General features: G+C 40.1%; 2 protein-coding genes across 7 annotated transcripts; both read left to right on the top strand.

Annotated features, from left to right (window-relative positions):
* Window positions 1–2123: 2123 nt before the first annotated feature.
* Window positions 2124–11119, top strand: smad1 (SMAD family member 1; the record flags this gene model as incomplete). 6 transcript variants are annotated; one of them, XM_079219789.1, is made up of 6 exons in its annotated part: window positions 2124–2523; window positions 5020–5292; window positions 5433–5519; window positions 8165–8386; window positions 8598–8854; window positions 9516–11119. In XM_079219789.1, the coding sequence occupies 6 exons, from the start codon at window positions 2124–2126 to the stop codon at window positions 9657–9659; spliced, it is 1383 nt and encodes a 460-aa protein (XP_079075915.1). In that variant the 3' UTR covers window positions 9660–11119. The 6 variants fall into 6 exon arrangements, with proteins under 6 accessions (XP_079075915.1, XP_079075913.1, XP_079075914.1 ...); XM_079219787.1 differs by having other exon boundaries at window positions 5403–5482; window positions 8128–8386; XM_079219788.1 differs by having other exon boundaries at window positions 5403–5504.
* Window positions 11120–13172: 2053 nt separating this feature from the next.
* On the top strand, window positions 13173–21243 carry mmaa (metabolism of cobalamin associated A; the record flags this gene model as incomplete). The annotated part of the gene is made up of 6 exons (XM_079220384.1): window positions 13173–13566; window positions 14261–14383; window positions 14622–14792; window positions 15688–15773; window positions 16611–16760; window positions 20646–21243. The coding sequence occupies 6 exons, from the start codon at window positions 13173–13175 to the stop codon at window positions 20934–20936; spliced, it is 1215 nt and encodes a 404-aa protein (XP_079076510.1). The 3' UTR covers window positions 20937–21243.
* Between the last annotated feature and the right edge of the window lie 1456 nt (window positions 21244–22699).

Genomic DNA, 22699 nt, shown 5'->3' with positions numbered 1-22699 from the left:
ACACGTTGTAAACAGCACCTGTTCTCATCAAACTTCCCTGCCTGTTTGTCAGTGTGATGTAGTTTACACATGCAGTAGCTGACAAAGATAGAAATCACCATTCATCCCATAATCTGAAGGGCCAAGAATAACTACAGAGCAGTCTTAATGATGTATTTGTTCCGGCTCGTAGGAAATCCAATATACATCAGGCTTTACTGTCAGGGAGCGACGCATGAGTCAGTGTGGATAAAAGGTGGTGGTTTTCTGAAAAGCTGTTTATTTGATCCTAGGATTGCGTCTGAACAGCTGTGCAAAGTCAAATCTGAACCATAACTATGTTTTTATCTTTCTTATTTGCATTCAGAAAAACTTGAAAAGAAGGTGGAACTGGAAGAGCTCAATGTGCTTTTGTTGTCCCCTTTAAAAGTTAGAATGTGTGTACGTCCTGGCTACTGAATTGCTCCTCTGGGACTGAATGGGCACATTTATTCTGGGGTCCACATGCACTTTCTTTTTGTTGTCCTGCACATTTCCAGATTCCTGCTCAAAAGTGTTTTTAGTTGGTGGTGTTGACACTTTATAGAACATTTGCCTCAGCAGGCGGCTGATTGACAGACTCTATATCTGAAAGACCGTTTCAAATTCCACATATATGCAGAGTTTTCTGGCAAACACTTTTTCTCACGCGTTTGTTACATAGAAGATTTAAACTATGGGTTGGCAATATGGATACATTATTCCATCTCTGTGTATTGAGTTATATATTGCAATAATTATATATTTATGATTTTGTTAGAGTGGAAACGATTCCATTAATGAATTAGTTTCAACAATGTTTTGCAACAACTTTCATAATTGATTAATTGTTTAATTACATTTTCAAGTAAAAATAAAGAAAAAAAAAGTACCTGGTTTCAGATTCACAAATTTAAAATTCTCTGGTTTTCCTTTCATGATAGTAACCTGAATACATTTGGGACTGTTGGTTGCAGGAATAAGCAATTTGAAGACATAAACTTTATTTTTTATTTTATTTTTACAAATTTCTGACATTTTCAAGCACTCTTCTAAATTAGGTGTTCACATTAGTGCTGACCAAATTAACTGATTAGTCTATTGTCATACAAATGTATCTAATAAAGTATATCTCAATCAATCTAGCTTTTCAAAGGGGAGGATTTGCTGCCTTTGTCTGTTTCACGCTAAATCAGTGTAAATCTGGCCCTGGAAATGTGTGAGGGGCATGTCCTTACATATCATAGATCATTGTAAAGTGCAAATGTATCCCTGTTTATTTCCTGTTGCAGTGTATGTGAATCATATAAGCTGACATGAAGTAAACATGGACCCAACAGTCTATAGACTAAATTATTTGAGTAATTCTACTGAAAATTGATTCATTAATAATGAACATAATTATAACTTGCAGCTAAACCTAAACAAAGCAATTATTCAATGTTTTGTACTGGAACTGTTTCACCATTTACTGACAATGTATTGATCAATGAATTTGAGGTGCTATTTAGCTTACAATATGAAATACATGTTGAAGAAATGGCCAGGATGGCAGATTTAACAAGTGAAAGAATATACATGTGAAGTCTTCTACTGTAAATTGCATTAGTCAGTGGTGGTAATGTGACAAGCCATGTGGACGGGAAGCTATCTGGAGAATGCCTGGTCGTTCACCAAATGCTGTCCGCCGTGACTCCTCTGCCAGTTTCCCAGAAGCCATAACAGACATGGCCATAACGGCTATAATGATGACAACATTGCCTCGACAGGGGTTGTAATAGCTATTTTCTGGTGAGACATCAGTGAGGCAAAAGGGAGAGAGGTTAATGTGTACCATAGTTGCTTCAACTTTGTTCAGCAATGGACACAGCAAGCAGAACTGATCTATAGAAGTGTGTTTGAAATCTCTTTTTCTGTAGAAATTGTTACTATTGGACGCTAACCTAACTTTCCTTTTCTTCTAGCAAGTGACCTGATATTACGTCGCTGAAGCTGAGGATGATCTGAAACTCCAAAAAGGACAAACACTCTTTCCACCCTATCTTTTGTCAGACGAGACTGTGCACTACCGCTGCTCCCACTTCTTTTGGACAGAAAGGAGAGGGGGGGAGGGCGGCTTGTCCGACATGAACGTCACCTCGCTCTTCTCCTTCACCAGCCCGGCGGTCAAGCGGCTGCTGGGCTGGAAGCAGGGAGACGAGGAAGAGAAATGGGCGGAAAAGGCCGTGGATGCTCTGGTTAAGAAACTGAAAAAGAAGAAGGGAGCCATGGAGGAGCTGGAGAGGGCTCTCAGCTGCCCGGGTCAGGTCAGTAACTGTGTGACAATCCCCCGCTCCCTGGATGGACGGCTGCAGGTGTCCCATAGGAAAGGTCTGCCGCATGTCATTTACTGCCGGGTGTGGCGTTGGCCCGACCTGCAGTCCCACCACGAGCTGAAGGCCCTGGAGTGCTGCGAGTTCCCTTTTGGCTCCAAACAGAAGGATGTGTGTATCAACCCCTACCACTACAAACGAGTGGACAGTCCAGGTGAGTGATTTGGTCTGGAAATAATTAGGGATATACCGATCCTATCAGGGCCAATAATAACCTTATTGAGTTAATCAGCCATGACAGGGTGACCCACATTGTCAGTGATATTATTAAACCATAAGCAGTAATTATGGCATTCCTTGTGTTGCCTTACATGAGAATAATTTCTCAAATTTCAAGGACATGCTGGTGTCCTAGTAATTCAGACACACACCATTTACTGGGATCGCAACATCCCCATTTTTTATGTTTTTCCGAATAAAAGGAAAACCCTGAAAAAATATTTCCAGAACTTTTTGAGCCTGAAGTTATTGAATGTTCTTTTCCAGTAATATCTTACGCAGGTCCTTTTTTTTAACTATTTTTCCTCCTGCAGGTTTATATGCTGTAATGATTTTTTAAAAACTATGTAGTTGCGACATCACAACCTTATGGAAGAACTGACGGCTCATTTAGAGGCACAGTTTGAGTGTGGAATGATTTCAAAGGTTTTATATAGCACCTAGACCGGCTTTATGAATCAAAAACAACAATGTTTCTACAACATGGGGCCTTTAAACCCAAGTTAACAAATCAGCAAATTAACATAATCAAACCAGCAAATTAACATCAAAGTCCGCAAATTAACATAATTAAATTACAAATATATAAAAAAATTCAGATTGAAATTGACGAAACAAACTCCAATTATGTAAGTTAAAAAAAAAAGACAATTCAAGTAAAATCGAATAAAAAAACTAACGAGAATCAGAATAGGCTTTCGGATAAAACGTTGTTTAGGTAACGAAGAGATATTAAAAAGATTCCAGAGCCGCAGCGCCTTCACTGCCAAGGTAGAGCAGAAATACAAATCAAACACTACTTGGCCTCTTACTAAACAGAAAATGATGGTCAGCTGACAAGATAGAAACAGCTGTTTGCAGAGTGCTAAGTGTGTAAAGGGCCAAGAGTATGTGTGTGTGGGGAAGGAAATTCCATCTGGGAGAGAATGAGGCCTTTGTTTTGGGCATGCTCTATGCTGCTGACCTTTTTTCTTCTTTTTGTTTTACATTTATGCTCACATGTAGACAGACAGTCACACACACACACGCTTCTGCACTTGCACGCATGTTACAAAAACCAGGATACACACGCACACACGACTGCACGCACAGTTTCTCTGAGGATGGCTGGAACAGGAAGCCAGTCACCCACACACAATGGGAGGAAAGAGTTGTTGCCTGGCTTGCACACTTTTTGTTTTAGCAGCGGGTGGAAGATGGAGGGTTAAGGTGATTAAGCCCCACAGCACCTGTCTGTCCACATTACCCCCTCCACTTCTCCCCTCACACCACCCGCCTACACACACATCCTGTCAATCTCCCTGCGCTATTCAACCAAACACCTGCTCCACATATAGCCTTTGAAATAAACTGCTACATTGATGCATTGGCCTGCTGCAGCGCACATGGGCTACCTGCAGGAACACTGACGGCAGCGTGGGTCCCAGCTAGTATTTCAGCACCAGCTTTATTTATCTGCGCAGGTATTTATAGACACAAGTGGAGCGCATCTCTGTAGTTTGTATGCACTGTACCTGAATAGCCCTCACATCAGCCAGGATATTTATTTACCCCAAGTGATGAATTCCTCAAGAATGGTCTGCCTCAAATGGTCTTTTCAGATCAGAAACCTGAGAGTCTGGGCCAAATACCGCTGGCTAAGACCAGCAGGCAGGAAGCTGACATTAAAAAAAATGCTGGGACATCTGCTCTCAGAATGTAGAAACATGGCAAGTGCCAGAAAGATATTATTTTTTATTATGTTGGAATTAAATTATTTTTGAGTAAGTCACATGAATCACAGAACAATAACACTTGAATATAAACGTAGGAAACAAAATATAATACACTATATAAAAGTTGGATATTGCCTTGAAACAGTCATCCTCTTTGATTTAAAACATTGCATACAATTGCAAAAAAAATAGTATGGCAAAATTTGACAGTTGACAAATCATATTGTCTCACAGTTTATGGCATTGTATCACCCAGAAAGAAGGTAAAGAAAAAAGCCGATACGTTTATTAAATCATAGTAGTAGTGCTCAATGGACTGCCTGTTAAAAAATGTTCAATGAAAGCTTTAAGCTGTCTATCATGTGTTTGGTTTGACTTATTAGTGGAGTGTCATTCTTTTCTTTTTAAAATATACTTTATTAGAGAATGTGCACAATATGACGACAGGGATCAGCGAACAAGTATTTTCTTTTCTTTTTGTGTGTGTGTTGATCTATTTGCAGTAGTAATGCATTAAGTGACAGGAAGGTAGAGCAAACAGACAACGTAAAGTGAAAAAGAATACAACTAATAAAAAATGAAGGTAAAAAATTGAAAACAAGGAACAATAATGAAGTCGAGTGTGATTCTGATGGAAACACATTTTGGTTAAAGAACTGCTGATGCATCAAAGCATTTCCTGTTTTAACCATTTCAATGTCTTTCCCCGTCTTCAGTGCTGCCCCCTGTGTTGGTACCGCGGAACAGTGAGTTCAACGCCAAGCATACAATGTTGCCTCGCTTTCGCAACCCTCTACAACAGAATGAGCCGCACATGCCGCAGAATGCGACCTTCCCAGAATCCTTCACTCAGGCCAACACAATGCCCCCCGCTTTCCCCAATTCACCGGGAAACAGCTACCCAAACTCGCCGGGAAGTGGCAGCAGCAGCGCCACCTTCCCTCAGTCACCATCCAGCTCTGACCCCGAAAGTCCATTCCAAATGCCAGGTGAGATTCAACAGTTAACTTTTCTTCCTCTTTTCTACTACTTTTCTTCCTATTCCTCAGTGCCGGCCAACTATTCACTTCACTTTGTTTTTGCCTCCTTGCTGATGCAGAGACACCCCCTCCTGCCTACATGCCCCCAGAGGAGCAGATGACTCAGGATTGTCCCCAGCCAATGGACACCAACCTCCTGGTTCCAACCTTGCCTATAGAGAGTAACAACCGGCCAGGTAACCATGGCAGTTGCTATCTCTCACACGCATACACTCGTCCTTGTGTTCACAGTGATATCATCCACATAAAGTTGTCTGCACCTGCTTCCCTTGATCTGCAGGTGCAAAGATTTCTGAGAAGTCTGTTTTTTTTCCTGTCTTGTGGTCGACCTCCAAATGCAAAAAAAAGAAAAGAAAACCTCAGATGAGTTTTTATGCCATATCCTGTCAGATAAAACCTGAACAGTGGGTGGAAAGGATCCGCTAGTCTGTGGGTGCGAGCCCATGGGAAGCTCAAAGCCTCAACAAATTAAGCCAGGCCTCAGAGCAGTTTTACGAGGTCTTTAAAAGCTCAGGCTTATGTCATCTCTGCTGGTGGTAATGGCTCGAAACTCGTTACCAATGAGATTCACTAATTACCTCCAACTTTCAGATCGGAAATGCGGTGCAATAATTGCTGCTTTCTCGACTATGTGGTTTGGGCTTTATTGTGCGAGAGACACATGTGAACTGTGCATTCATGAATACGTAACAGACCATACAGCACAATGGACATGAATACGAATCCAGAGTCATCTCATTTAAAGAGTAATTCTTCAGGCTTACCTGAATTTGAAGCTTCGACGTCCGAATCGGTATTCGATTGCATCGTTTTGTTTTTGTTTTAATTAATGTATATGCATTACCCCCAAAATCCCAAATAGCCCATAAAATAAGGAATAGTAATCCTAGATTATTCATTATGCATCAACTTTAACTATTTTGAGTTATTCTCAGACAGATAGCGCTGTATAAAAAATAAGTACTGTCGTGTGTAATTAATGCTGTGATGGCACCATGTAGTTTTCATTAATATCTTGCTATAGGCTAATACTAATATTAATGCCATTTGTTAAGTGTTAAAAAAGCTGGGCAGGAACAACCTGGTAAATAAGCAAACCATACGGATGTTTTATGTATTACTATTATAGATAATATACCAGTATTGTATTGTATTTGTGGTATCATATCGTATTTGTGGTGTCGTATTGAATTCTGGTATCATATCGGGTCCCGTGATATTTATTGCAGGTATCGTATCAAAGTCATAATTTTGGTATCGTGACATCCCTATTCATAAGCCTACATATGAGCAAATTGTTTTCATGGACTGTCGCCGTAATTTTATTTTGATTATTGGACATTTTGTCATCGTTTTTGTTTTATTTACAAGATAATCCTTGTAGTTGGATTTTTGTCCTCATCTCAGGATGCGGCAGCTGTTTTTTTTATTCCCCCACAACCTGCCACGACTGATTTTTTTCCTTTAACTATCAGCTGTGTATCTGATTGAGAGCTGTTTCTCTCACTGACTGAATGACTAACCGAGGAGTGAGAGGCTACTGACTCCTGTAAGAGAGAGAAGGATGTTGTCTTCTGCTCTGTTACTTCCCCTTTTCAGTCTAGGGGATAAATGGGGGGGACAAACACAGGTCAGACAAAGAATAAGTGAAAGAAAGTCAAAAATAGGATTAACGTTATTAAACAATATTTATTCATCACTGGTGGTTAACAAAACAAAAGGTTCTCTATGAAGTGGGAGCGATTGGGACAGTTTGAGGTCGTGCCAAACAAATATAAATCAAGAAAACTACTGGCTATCTACCTCTGGAAATAAAACAAACAAAATGGCTTCTCAAGCTTCTCTAAAAAGGATTGACCAAAACAGATACAGAGGGAGCACCGACCAATAACCTAATGTTTCTAGACACAAAGTACCTATGTGTTTGCACACATGTACAGGGTACCTCAAACTTACCTACTGCCCTCAACCTCTCACGCTCTTTTAATGATATAACCAATAGAAATTAAGGCCAACACAAGGGAAACAAAGTCAACCAATCCTTCTCTTTGCACGAACACACTATGAATGGGGTTTGTGCCACTCATTGGAATATCTGCTGAACTCTGGTATGAACTTTAGTTCTCCACACCTGACCAACAACATCTTTGTACTTTTTTATGATCATGCACCCAAGGCCCAGTAATTCTGCCCACACATGGTGACAGCAGTAGCAGGAAGAGCTGTTGAAATGTTTGCTGAAAGTTGGAGTTTGGGGAGTTTTTTTTGGTTCTTTTCCACAAGCTGCATCCTGAGCAGGGGAGCGGGTTTTCTATTGTAGGCCAGTGCTGAGGAGGAGACAGACAAAACACACCTGCTAGCCAGTGCCATGCTACAGGAAGTTTAGGAGAAGTATGTGCTTCGATAAACATGATTTATTCTTCCCTCTCAGAGTGGGTGAGGCCAGCTGGCACTGGCTCAGAGAGCATGGCCAGGCCCCGTCTATTGACTGTTTTTCGGCTCAATAAAGGCTGGCACACAGATCTCAGACAGTGGGAATACTTTAGGATGTATCTGCATTGATTTTTTTAGCATAAATGTATACAAATGTAGCCAGTGGGTCCTATGTATTTATTCAAATCATTGTTAATGGGCTATTGGGGACAATTTGCCAGATATAAATGTGCAGATGAGTAAGATTTACAGCTGGCATCAGCGGCTCCTGGCACCTTGTGTCTGCTCTGAGGAGTCTTAAATGTGCATTAAATGTGTCTGTGTCTGTCTCTGCGTGTTCAGGGTACTCAGCCCACCCCTTTGACCTGTCAATGTGTTTCCTGTGCAGATGTGCAGCCCGTGGCCTATGAGGAACCCAAGCACTGGTGCTCTATTGTTTACTACGAGCTCAATAATCGTGTCGGAGAGGCGTTCCAGGCGTCCTCCACCAGCGTGCTCGTCGATGGCTTCACAGATCCCTCCAACAACCGCAACCGATTTTGCCTCGGCCTGCTCTCCAACGTCAACCGCAACTCCACCATTGAGAACACCCGGCGGCACATCGGCAAAGGTGCAGTACGGAGAGCCCGTCAATGACTGCAATGCACTCGACCGTCAGCAGACGAGACTAAATCAATTGATGTTGTCAATAGGAACCATAACAACAAATTGAGTAAACATTTTAGCGTATTAATATTAAGACGACCACACTGATGTTTTGGGAGCCTTAGTTTTTGCTTCCCCAGGTGACCGACATTTAATTCTCTCCTGCTTCCTCTCAGGTGTCCATCTGTATTATGTTGGTGGGGAGGTGTATGCAGAATGTCTGAGTGACAGCAGTATCTTCGTCCAGAGTCGTAACTGTAACTACCACCACGGCTTCCATCCCACGACTGTGTGTAAGATTCCCAGTGGCTGCAGCCTGAAGATTTTCAACAACCAGGAGTTTGCCGAGCTGCTGGCCCAGTCCGTCAACCACGGCTTCGAGGCCGTGTATGAGCTCACCAAGATGTGTACCATCCGCATGAGTTTCGTTAAGGTAAGCTTTGACTGTGTAATGCTAGTATTCACCTTCCGACAGTATATTTAGTATAAACTGACTTGACGTTTTACAGTTGAGTCACTGTTAATTCTAAGTAAGTTAGTTTTTTTAAGAAATCTGGGAATTTATAAATGTTTATTTTGGTGAACATTGATTTAAAAAAATATCAAAAATCTGAATTTTAGATTTTATTTGCAATGCAAACGCTGTAGTTAACGTATTATTTTTTGCTGCCTAATGTAATACGTTTTTCATTTGTGTTTTCTCTACTCTGCTCCACTTACTTTTTATTACTTGATGCACATTTTTAACTATGATAGTTAGCTAAAAGGTCAGGGTAAAAATCTATTTAAAAAACTGTTTTCATCTTCTTTTGTGTAGTTCTATTGTCATTGAAAATCAATATAAACTAAAATCACATCAGAAAAAAACCCACATCAGATATTTGAATATCTGTATCTATATTTTTTTTTGTATTAATAATAATATTTGAATTGGGTATGAATCAGCGTCAACATGCAACATCCTGATATAAATATTAACATGTACTCAAAACAGAACACAACATTAACACTCGACAGTCTAAATAAAGTTTGAACGAGTTTTAAAAATTAGAAACGAATACAAATTCAAAACGATGTGTTTCCGTGTGTTCCAGGGTTGGGGAGCAGAGTACCACCGCCAGGATGTGACCAGCACACCCTGCTGGATTGAGATCCACCTGCACGGTCCCTTGCAGTGGTTGGATAAGGTGCTAACCCAGATGGGCTCCCCCCACAACCCTATATCCTCCGTCTCCTAGGCTTCACTGTCCTCAGCCCCGTGGCTGTCCATAGCCCAGCATTTTGGTCTAAGTAGCAAGAATAGGGTCCCAGATTGGCTCGTGGTTCAGCCAGCCTGCCTTTTCCAATAACTGATGGACATTTTGACTGAAACACAAGCTGATCTGGGACAAGTAGGACTGGGCGGGTTGTTAAATTGGTTTGTTCTCTACTTGAAGGATGTCTGAATTGGGCACATTTAAAGTCTGGGAGAGGAGTAAGCAAAGTGAGCGCGATGCAACTGGAAGATACTTGATCTTTGTGACCAACTGTAATAATTAGACCATCATACTCATCATGACGCAAGTATCCTCCCTGATCTTGCTCCAACAATGTCTCTTTTTCATTGTTCTATTATTCTGACTCATTACTAGTTTTCATATAAATATTCCCTCTGAAATCCAGATATACTTATGTAGTTACAATAATTATGGGACATTCCACCAAAATTGCAGTCGGCTGCTGTCTAATGCCTGGCTGCAGTGAGGTTGGCATGAAATGTACTTACAACATATAAAAAGTTAGCAGGGACTTGACCAGTATGACTGAAACATTTGAATCATCTCCAGATACTTAAACAAGAATGCTGTTTCTTCAAAGTGTTCTTTGTTTGGCTAAATTGTTAAAGCAGTACCAAGTTGTTATATAAATAAAAATCCCATTTCAGAGATCATGACAAATAATCAGAGGAATTAGGGGGAGTTTGAGAGTTAAGAGTGGGGTTTAGTGCGGGGCATGGCACTTAAAGGGCATTTTAGACTATTCCGGAAAAAAAACGTTTAAATGTTGCTCATCTTGCGTTACACTTGTGTTTCAAATGAATTTCAAGAAAAAAGAATAGTGTTTAGATATATTCACTATTAGAATATGTGCTGTGCAGTCTGGTTTTGCAAAGCATAGTTTGGTTAGTGTAGTGTTACACATTTAAGACTGGTAGCTGAACACTACATGAAGCAGAGGCAAATACAAGTGCAGTTTAGTTTGTCCTAAATCAAATGTGTCAAATACAGAATCACGTTGAGGACATGCATATTTCAGTGACTCCTCATTCTCTTTTTACATCGACTGAGCAAAACATGTTAGATGACTGTTATGGGAAAATGTTGAGCATTCAAATTTGTTGACTGAAAAAAGGGTATCAGTTACAGATGTCCGAATATGATTTTTCTTTTTTGTATTAAATGCAGATTTTGCCATTCAGTTATTTTATGCTTTGAGCAATCCTTTTTGCTGTTAAACTGTATTACTCTTTACATTCTTTTTGTATTTTTTTGAACATGTTTTCTGTTGTCTGTCTGCACTTTCACACAATGCCTCTTTTGTTTTGTTTTAGTTTTTCTCCTTCTTTGTGTTTTTGCTCAGTAAAACTCCCAGAAAAGCAGTTTTATTCCATGAATATCAAGCCTCTACTGGAAGATTCAATAAATTTGTTTCAATACTTCCAATATGTCTGTCTCTTTTATGAACGCTGTGTCAGGGCATGAGTTTGTGTTTTTTTTGCCCTTTCTATTTAATTACAGGCCACCCATGCAAAGAAAATATGCATCATGGTATTGTCTGGGACTTTCAAAAACATCAACCACTCTGTGTGTGTGTGTGTGTGTATGTGTGTGTGTGTGTGTGTGTGTGTGTGTGTGTGTGTGTGTATGTGTGTGTGTGTGTGTGTGTGTGTGTGTGTGTGCGTGCATATGGACGTAGACCTTCAATTACGGATTACAAGTGCATCTGAAAGCCAACTGCACTAATGTTAAGCATGATCGCATTTTCCAGTAAATTTCAGGAAAATGCATGAAATGATGTGTTCTCCTTTTGTTTTATGGAGCACATTGGGACAATCCTGGAACACTGACAACAATTTTCCAGGAAATCCCTGAAATGTGTGTGTTTGTGCGTGCAGGAGTTCCATCTGACTGTACATGACGTGGGTGGTGTGGTTGCACAGTGGTTAGTGCTGTTGCCTCCCAAGAGTTTGCATGTTTCTCCCAAATTCCACAAAGAGACACATCAGGTGGACTACACACTCCGAATGTCTCTGACTTCGTGTCAGTGTCGTATACCCTGCATGCTGCAGCCCTGTGATGGTCTAATAATCCAGAGGGGACTCCCTACTTTCACTTCAAACTCTGACTGAACACCAAATGTAATAAGGGCTTTGAAACACACTAAGATAGGTGTTAATTAATTGTTCTGGAAATATACAGATTTGTCTCACATATGGTCCTATAAAATGTATTTTGTTGGATGTAGATTCATGCATTTTCCAACATAATTTGTGATATTATTTATTTTCAGTATTGCAAATAAAATGTCCATTATTTACTAAATGAAGCCCTACTATTTTATCGTATTATTTTAATGTATGTCTGTAATGTAATTTGTGAGTCCTTGAGGCCATCAACTAGACGAGCGCAGGAGCCACCAAGACCCCAGATGCAATTTTATTTGTGCATATTATCAATTGAAAATTGAGTGACAGAAATTACAGAAATGAGTTCTATAGTATAGCCCAACCAGATGTAAGTGTTAAGATTAAGGATTTTAGATGTGAAATACATATTTCGAAGTTGCAGCTTTTATACATTTTCTGTAATTTCTGATGTTTTTTTTAACTTTTTTTAATTTGGGTATTGCCACTCCAATTCTATGCTATGCTACATATTTGCCTGTTTTATTGTCTGTAATGTGCTTCATTATCTAAAGGCTCAACATATTTTAATTATTTATAATCAGAGCTTTTGGAGTAGCACGTCCTCTTTTAAAAACTGATGAAGATAAAAAAAAAAAATGGGGTCGTGATTAGGAATTCAAAAAGACAAGACAAATGTAAGCTGTACATTATATTATCATTAATGCTCAGAGAAATTGCCCAAAATACTCTTGTGGGTTCAGGGATGTGAAAATTGCTCTCTGCTACCACCTGCTGGCGAAAATTATCCACTGTCATTGGAGGTTTCATAAACGATTCAAGACGTTCACGTATATATATATATATATATATATATATATATATATATATATATATATATATATATATATATATATATATGTCTATGTGTGTATATATATATATTTTTTTTACAAATGCCGTTTCAAATATACTTTACGTTAAATGTCTTCAACCCTAGAGATTAAATGTATTTTTATTACAAAAATGTTTCGACGGGAACCATTTGTCGGAGGCGGTGCCCTACGTCACCGGAAACAGGAAGTGGATGAATGAACCGCTGATATGTAACGTTAACCTGTAAACACACCTCCAAGCAGCTGGGACGAGGTCAGCCTGAATTGTCATTTCAAACTATTTGCTTTTTTTCGACAAGTGTTTTATTCGCCGTGTTTGTAACAACTGTATTAACAGTTGCAGGGCGGGGAAAACGTCGCGTTCGCATAATGTGAAAATACAAATAACTAACCGTTAAAACAGCAAGTTGTGTTGCTGTCTGAAAGTTTTATCGTCGTGTCTTTCCTCCTAGATGCCCCACATTTGCCATAAAATGCGGAGGTTTGGCTTCTCTCTCCACCGCCACATCTCTTCCCTCCCCTCGCCCACTGTCGCCTCGCGCACCAGGACATGCTGCCTCCACCGAAGGGTCTTCACGTGCTACCAGAGCGCCGTGCCTGGTCCCAGCTGCCCGCACAAGAGGGGTGTGAGCACAGCCCTCGGGTCGCACATACAGGACCCGAGCGGGCCTGAGCAGAGGCTGCTGGATAAACTGTACACAGGGCTGATCGGAGGTCAGCGGGCGTCTCTGGCGGAGTCCATCACTTTGGTGGAGACCCAGCATCCCAGGAAGAAAGAGCTGGCCCAGGTGCTGCTGCAGAGGGTGCTGCTCTACAGGAGGGAGCAGGAGAGTCGTAATGGAGGGAAGCCCGTGGCTTTCCGAGTAGGTGTGTGTGTGGTCTGTGTTTAAATGGCTGAAGTTGTTTGTTTTCAGCTGGGCTTCACCAATTATCAATTAATTAGAGGCGCCAATACAACAGATCTGCAACACATTCTGCATTTAGTAAGACTATAATGTTCAGTTTGTGTTTACACTGTCTGAGATGTTTATTATTGAGGTAGTTCTTTTTTTACTTAGAAGTTTCTAATATTCTTCCAGCTTTATGTTTATAAATATAGGGTGGGTAAAACATTAGAAACACTTTTCAGTTTAATGCAATCCAGTTCAACACAAACTTCTACCTCAGTAATAAACACATGCTGTGGTTAACGTGACACCTCTGTGTCCTTGTCAAAGGTACAATTTATGAGTGTTGTATTGGATTGCATTAGATTTTACAAGCGTACTAAATACCACGTCTCCTCCAAGTTCCTAGCAAGTACAGTGCATCACATTACATAACAAAGTATAGTGTTACATACATAGAAATACAATAATCTCCTAAATGATTTGAAAATACTATAGTTTTATAGTATGCCATAAGTAAAACATATTTTAACTTCTGAAGCAAATCCTTGTGCAACAGAATTTTAAACTTGGAGTCTCTGTCCAAAGAAGAGCAGTGCACCACACATTAATTAAGTGAGCAAAATCAGTTCTTAGTGCCATTGTTTGCTGATTCGATTGCTTTAATTTCTCAGGTCTGTCCGGACCTCCTGGAGCAGGGAAGTCGACCTTCATCGAGGTGGTGGGGAAGATGTTAACAGCACGTGGACATAAGGTCTCAGTGCTGGCTGTTGACCCGTCCTCCTGCACTACAGGAGGTAAACACAGATCATCATCGTATACGATTCTGATGAAGCGCTGCTGTTGGGTGCTTTACATGTCACATTACATTTATTTGTGAAATTGTAAAGGAATTTATCAAGATTTAAGTGTTTTATGTATGTTTTGATGTCTTAATTAGGCTACAACTATTATATATGTGGAATTAAGAGCAGCACTTTAGCACTAATGCATGTTAAATTCATGACACAAACTGACTCATCCCTCTTGTTGCAGGGTCTCTGATGGGTGATAAGACTCGTATGACTGAACTCTCCAGGGACATGAGCGCTTTTATCAGGCCATCGCCGGCCTCAGGAACACTTGGTGGAGTCACCAGAACAACTAATGAGGCCATTGTTCTCTGTGAAGGAGCGGGATATGACATTGTCCTTGTAGAGACCGTAGGTAAGACAATGGTTCTCAAACATGAATATTCTCTCAGGCTATAATACTGTATTTTTTTATCCATTTGAGACAGATTTCTTTGAAGTCATAATCTTGGTTTCTACCTGTTCGTTGTTGTTTTTTCTGCCTCTTTTAATACAAAAATAGGAATTATAATTTTTTGACAATTGTTTGTCCCTTAACTCTCCTCTCCATCATATTTAACATTTCAGTTAATTGTTTCTTAAACAGAAGTGGTAACTCAACACTTTGGCACATTTTCTTAGTCGGGCTACATATTGGGACTAAATGTTTAGACGCCAATGTGAAAATGCCAATATGCCTTTTTTTTGTTTGAACAAAATAAACCAAACCACACAAATGCATCAATGTTCAGTGCTGGTCTGAAATTGTCTTTATAATAACTGTTCCAAATTAAATCCAGTATAAAATGAACAAATGTGTGTTTTGAAGTCAATAAACATCTGACCCAAGAATAAGAAACTCACAACAATTTCAGCAACTTATGCATTGTAACTCTCAGTACTCAGCTTTTGATACTTAGTCCGACAGACACAATTTGGTCAATACCAGCTATCGAGGTTTGAATTTATTCAGTATGATGAGCGTAACGTTTGTGGAATCATGATTATTCAAAAGCATTTTTTAACCTCTGAACCACCTTCCTTATTTATCTATTTATTTTAATGCAGTGAATTGCATTTCTTTTTCTCCTGTTCATACATTATACCGGTACTGCAGGATACAACATTCAACTCTTTATTAAGGATTTAGTTTTAGATTGAGGATTTTCACTTATTTTTGTCTGATTTGCTGCGAGAGTAAGCATTATATTTTTGTCATATTGCTGATCTGGGATGTCTGGTGACATTTCAATCCGTCTTTTTGTTTTTAGGTGTGGGCCAGTCAGAGTTTGCAGTGGCTGACATGGTTGACATGTTTGTGCTGCTGATTCCGCCAGCAGGGGGCGATGAACTCCAGGTCAGTGAAAAGCACAAGCAGCAACAAGCAGAGTCCAATGTTGTTTCAACTGAGCTGGAAAGAAGAGAATATCAGATGTTCCAGGTTGAATAATGTTCATGTCCAAGATGGCAGGTTCTGATAGTGGCATTGAAGCAATTTTCTGAATATTATTCTTTATTGTTGTCAGATAAGTTTGTCTAAATTTGCACACACAACGTTTGAGTTAAAGGTTTTTACACCACCGATTCCTGATGGAGGAAATAGATAATCTAATCTACATTTTGAATGACTTTCTTACATAAATACAATAGTAAACGTATGGTATTCAGATTGTAAGTAGCGTATTCTCAACAGCACTGTTAAATTGTTTAAACTGTAATTTGCAAGAGTGCCACAAAACCATGTGATATACAGAGACATTCATTTGCATTATTTTACGACGCATTACATGACTCGTAGAGCAAAATAACTTACAACGCCCAAACAACGTTGACAACTGCAGACATGCTCTACAACTGCTCTAGCTTCGAGTCTCCAGCTGAATACAAAGACCTGAACTGAAAGGACATTTCAACCTGTGATTTCAACAGGTCAAGGGCACTTCTGAGAGTAACGGCCTCAAATAAACTCAACTGCGGTGCCTGTTTTGATCACTCAGAAGCTGACAGCAGTGAGGGATCGATAGACAGCAACAATATCAGAGTAATGAATTAGTAAACTGGCAGCCAACCACAGCTCCATCCATCACTCTGTACACAGATCCCTCAGCAGATTAGGTGTCTAGACATCAGATTTATTTACAGTGTTTTGAGAAGTTAATGACCCCCCTTGTTATATGCCAACATCTCTGTCCAGGGTATCAAGAGAGGCATCATTGAGAGGGCCGACTTGGTGGTGGTGACAAAGTCGGATGGAGACCTGCTGGTGCCAGCCCGGAGGATCCAGGCTGAATACACCAGCGCCCTCAAGCTGCTCAGGAGACAGTCCAAGTCCTGGAACCCAAAGGTGTGTGTGTATGTGTGTGAGGGACTGACTGTGTGCGTGTGCGTGTGCGTGTGTGTGTGTGTGTGGAGGTAGTGCAGTGAGGAAGGGAGCCAACATCAGAATGAATAGGCATTTTCAAAACTACAAAAGGATAATTGACAAGTGTTCAACATTTGACCTACTGGGCGGCCGCAGCAGCAGTATTGCTGCTCTGTGTACCCAACAAGCCATCCCACTGAGAGGTCAGTCGACCCAGGATGGGGCGGGATGATGATGATGATGGTGGTGGTGATGATGATGATGGTGGTAATGGTGATGATGTCATGGCATCGTGGTTTCAGTACTGCAGTGTCCCACCCCTCCCTGGTTGTCCCAGCTCACCCGCCTGCCTGCCCGCCTGCCTGCCTGGCCTTGTCCTTTTGTTTTCCCAGCCCAATGCAGCATCTGCCCACTGGGCAAGCTGCCAGGAAACACCCCCGCCCCCTACGCCACTCCTCCCCTTATCCCCCAGCCCCTACTCCTCCTGCTCTGAATACTGGGCTGCTGTCTCATGCATTTTGCTGATTAGAAGCCTGCGCACTCAACATAAAAGCTGATAGGCTTCTCTTCGTAGTCTTCGCTCTGTATTTATCCTTACTTTTGCTGTCTTACCCTCTTTTGTGTCTTGTGTGTCTTTTTGGCCTCCAGTAGCACAATCTATGATTTAGCCTCTCGCCGTCTCTCATCTTCATCAGTCTGCCCTCTGTTGTCCACCGCGCTCAGCATGAAAACGCAACATATGAATGGCATGACATTAACGCTACTTTGATTTCTAAGTTATTGGTAATATGTGAAAAATCTTGAGACCTAATGATAAACTACTTTAACTAACAATTAGGGCTGCAACTAACGATTCTTTTCCCGATCGATAGTTTGTTCCATAAAGTGTAGAAAAACCAAAGCCATCTTTAAATGCCTTTCTGTCAGACCAACAGAACAACATCCAATATTTTGAGTCTTTGCAAAAAGACAGCTCTACCGATAAATTGACTGTCAATTGCTGATCATCGATCAGTAGCAGTCTGGTAATGGAACTCCACTAATATTACTTGATGTAATAGTCAGTGGGAATTAGCTTAGCCTGTGAAAATAGTTAAATGATTTCACCTCAGGATGAACTTTACTCAACTTCATTCTCATCTCAATTTGATCTTTCCTTCTTTCTTTTTTGTTTTTTTGTCACTTCCGAGCACTTTGCAACCCATGTTTTGAAAAGTGATACATGAATACACTTTGACTTACTCCCTACTTCTGCTCTCAGTTTGAGGTATTTACAAGGCAGGGATGATCTTAAAGAAATTATGTTGAGTTGGATTATGAGATGTTGAGAAACTGGTGCTTTTGGAGCTGAATCAGTCTCTTCCTAGTCCTTAGACAATCTCAAAAATAAATTGCGGGAGTTGCCCTTTATGGGGTCATTTGTCCCAAGCTACAAAATAAATTACTTTCTCACTTAAATTGATCAGTAGAAAGTAGTTTATGAGGTCAGGATATTATGTAGAGGAATAGGAACATTTGTTTTTAACATTTTTAAATCAAAATTGTCACAGCTGTTAGCATAACAATCTAAATCCCATTCAACTCCATTGTACTGGGACAGATAACGGTATCTTTAAACGTAGATTAAAAAATAAGACATCAGTCGGGCTATATAAGGTCATATGTATTTTTTTCTTCTTTTTTAACTAGTCCTTTTAAAAGGATGAGTTTGATTTCCTGTGCTTGCATTAGACTCAAATCGAGTCCTTGTAAAATGATTACCGGTAACTTAATGATGTAATTAGAGGACTCTTAATTGGCTGTTGATTTAAAAGCCACCAATATTTATCAGCGGTCACATTCAAATTTATCAAACACCAGTTGATATTGATTATCACCAAATGGCACATGCAATGTCTTCACACTTTAGCAGCCTGGAAATGGTTAAGTATCGGTGGTTCTGTTTGACATCAACACTGAGGTCTACTCTCGTCTCTCCCGTTTTTCATCTTTATTCACAGGTGTATAATTAAGTGATAACAAACAGAAGGTTAACTTTTATATAAGCAGTTAATGGGTCCTCCACATCTGGATGAATGGTCTGACTTCTTTAGTATTCCTAACTCTGAGGCTCTTTCACTTCTGCGTCTGAGTTGAATTTAAACGTTACCCTGAATTTCATCATGTGCTCTTGAATCTGCAGCAATCTTTGAAACGAGTCACGCAGTCACATGAACGAAGCACACAAGTGTCATTTATCACCAGATTGCTTGTGTGAACAAGGCTTTATATGGAGACAAATACTCAGTTTGAAAAGTGACATGACAGCTTCTTACAGGTTGAAGGTGCATTGCTAAAACAATTTTAAACAAAGAACTGAAAAAGCAGCAATGCTCCAAACTCAAGTGCAATTTAGCTATATGCAAAATGCTTCTTTATCCAGCGTATGCACCTTTAAATTATATCTTTATCAAAAAAAAACCAAAGTGTTTTTTGTTCTGGAGCGCAATATTTCTTTAAATGGTTGTTTTGGGCTTTTTATTTTTTATTTTTATACAATCACCACTGACATTTTAAAGATATATGTAAATGAGTCAGGGTTGCTTGCGTAGGCCCAACATAAATAAGCACTGACTTAAAACTAAAAAAACACTACATTAAGGGAAATCGCATAAAGAAATAAGAGGAAATTCTGTTTCAAACAAACCTATAGACAATTTAGAATACAAAATGTAACGTATTTTCACAGGACAGTTGTCAGTACAGAGACAGATGGGAAAAGAAGAGGGTATAATATGCAACAAGGATCCTCGGCTGTAATTACTTATATTATGTGTCGCAACCATTTGAGTACCAGGACAATTTTAACCGTACTTTAAGTTTGACTATAAAAATGCGGTATCCAGTGGATTTTACAGAGTACAGTGGTCTCTCGTTTATCGCGGGGGATACGTTCTAAAAATAACCCGCAATAGCCGAAATCAGTGAAGTAATCAGCTTTATTTTTTACAATTATTATACATGATTTAAGGCCGTAAAACCCCTAACCACACACTTTTATACACTTTTCTCAGACGGGTATTAACATTTTCTCACATTTCTCTCTTATTTAAACACTCTCAAAGTTCAAACTTTCACAGATTAAAAAAAATAAGTACAATATTAGTGAATGAAACCAAAGATCAAAACCTGTTTTCAAGCCCAAACATTTTAAAAAAATTAAATTTTAATGATCAATATACGAGGTTTGACACATAAGAAATTATTACCAGTAACTCACACGTATTTCACAGTTCCTCTGACGGTGCCTCTTTGTCCTCGCGCCGCTCCGCTGTAATGTCTTTTTCCTCTGAAGGCCTTGTTGCAGGTGTTTTTTTCCCCCCGAGTGCAGAACATAATTATGGGTAGTTGTTGGCGCTGTTTTTTTCTTCTGGGCGAGAAGATTCTTATAAATAGACATGTGTTCAGGACGGCGAACACAATGCACGTTCATACTGTACACTGTAAAAAAAAGCATGAAAAAGAATCCACGAAACAGCGAGGCCGCGAAAGGTGAATCGCGTTATAGTGAGGGACAACTGTATTCCAGAGGTTTGCTGCTCTACAGTCTCCTCTGGCAGCTGCCTTTGTTTTCCTGGAGGTACTGTCCATGAGATTGTCAAAGTGGTTTAAAGGAGGACGCTTTATTCCATACAGAATCTTAAATACGAGATATTCCACATCACGTTTCCAACTTCCATACCAAATGAATGACGAAGAATGGACGGCAGTTTGCGCTGCCTGTGGCGATATCCTCAGAACCGAACGGTCAAATTGTCCAGACTACCAACTGGTTGTTGAAAAAGAGACCCTTTAAATTCACACATGCATCCCTCCCCCCCTGTTCAGGTGGTGCGCGCCTCCTCACACACCAGTGAGGGCATCCCAGAGGTCTGGGCAAAGATGGAGTCGTACCGGGACGCCATGTTGGCCCGCGGTGAACTGCAGGGCCGGAGGAAGGCCCAGCAGAAGGTTTGGATGTGGAGCTTGATCCAAGAGAACGCCCTCCGCCATTTCCAGAATCACCCCAGCGTCAGAGGAGCTCTACCTCACCTTGAGGAGAGGGTCACCAAAGGAGCCATCTCTCCGGGCCTGGCTGCGGACCTGCTTCTTAAAGCCTTCTCATCATCATCATCATGAGCATCATCACGATAGCAATCAGTGGGGCTGCACTTTTGGAGAAGGGTGGATGGCTCATGGCCGATCAGGGCCACTCGGTGCCAAGGAAAGCCAGGGCGATGTGAGAATATGTGACCTTGACTCTAGTTTGCACAAAAAGAAGCTGTCTTGCTTTTTTCACTCTTAATTTGAAATTCAAAACACCTAAGATGGAAGTCCCCCTCCCTCCACAGAAACCTCCGTTTCTATAATCCAAATCAGGAGAGGAAGAGCGGACTGTGAGTTGTCCTTCCTCGGCTCATGCTTCTAGACACATCCATTTGGACCGTGGACGGCAAAACAAAACATTTCAATTGTGTTTAATATTGCTGTGAGATATGAAATGTTAAGCTGCCAACTGCCTGGTTATGTGAAGCAGATCCTGTCCTTGATGACAAAGACACTGTAGACCCTCGTTTTAATAAGATTAGTGCAACACACAGAACTCTAAAGACTATGTTGTTACACTTGGAGTTTGCACAATACCCATCACCTTTTAAGAATGAGGTCATTAAATGTGACTTGTTCATGCCCTAAATATTGACATGACAAGTACTGTAGTGGTATGATTTATTGTTAATGACACTCTTGCTCAGCCTCCTCATACAGTGATCAATAAGACTATTTGTCACCCAAAAATAAACGACCAGGCTCAGAGAGAGGGGGTTTGTTATGTTCAGGCGTTTCTCTGATCGAGCTGCCGTGGACATTATTCCAATAACGAACACACTTTCTCCCTTTTGAAAAGCAACTGACTTACAAAATGTTTTTATTCTCTATTTGTGTTCCTGAATTGATTATTATATTAAAAGAATGATGTGAATCTTAAATGGATAAGAGAGTAACATTAAATCTGTCGGTACAGTTGGCCGAGCTTCTCTCTCTCCTTGTGTTTGCTCATGATATGAACAAAGGGGGCAGTGATTAATATTACCTCGACGAGTATTAGTCTTGAGATTTGTCAAAGCCGTAATTAAATTTTTTCTGCTCTCTGGAGCCAGAAATGTCAATGCTAGGTATCGCCTAAATGAGTCAGCTGCTTCTAATTCAGGCAAAAACACACTTTTAATATTTTTGGAATTACTTTCATAATACACTGCACTCCTGGACGCCACCAGAGAATTATAGACAAAGAGAAGTCAAAGGCTCATAACTCCAGTGCAGCTAGTTTATTAATTTATGCAGACATGCTGCTTCTTTCAGGGTAAAGCATAAGACTCCAGTGTCGGTGACATATGCCTGTATAATCTATATAAAGGGTATTTTCAAATCATAGACATCGGTCATTGTAAAACTATAATATGTTTATAATATCCATGCAAAGTAGGGTTGCTACGAACTGTTATTCATTTAGTCTGTGCCATTCTAGTAAGAAATCTGAATAAGTTGACAAAAAAGTCAGAAATGTAATTTTTCTGAACATTAACCACATTATGAAGATCTAAAACTGAGAAAACCAGCAAATTCTCACGTATTGGAAGCTGAAATCAGCAGTTTTGTGTCATTTTTGCATAATTAATGATTTGTATAGTAAATTCAATTGCTCATCAAAATTGATACATTTTCTGTAGATGGACTAATTATGTTGATGGAAAGTGCAACTTTAGTTTTCCATGAAGCCAACCGGACCAATACACAGGATTACAGTACAATGCAACACTACCTTTTGTGAAACATAAAATTAATTTCAGAAGAACTGTTCAATCTTTTGGTTTTGATGTGTTGGACTGTAAATAGGTTTGCCT

This window comes from Taurulus bubalis (assembly GCF_910589615.1).
Source record: "Taurulus bubalis genome assembly, chromosome: 6".
In the NCBI taxonomy this organism is placed as follows: domain Eukaryota; kingdom Metazoa; phylum Chordata; class Actinopteri; order Perciformes; family Cottidae; genus Taurulus; species Taurulus bubalis.
Note: the sequence above shows the minus strand (reverse complement) of the source record. Positions and strands in the feature narration are given on the sequence as shown.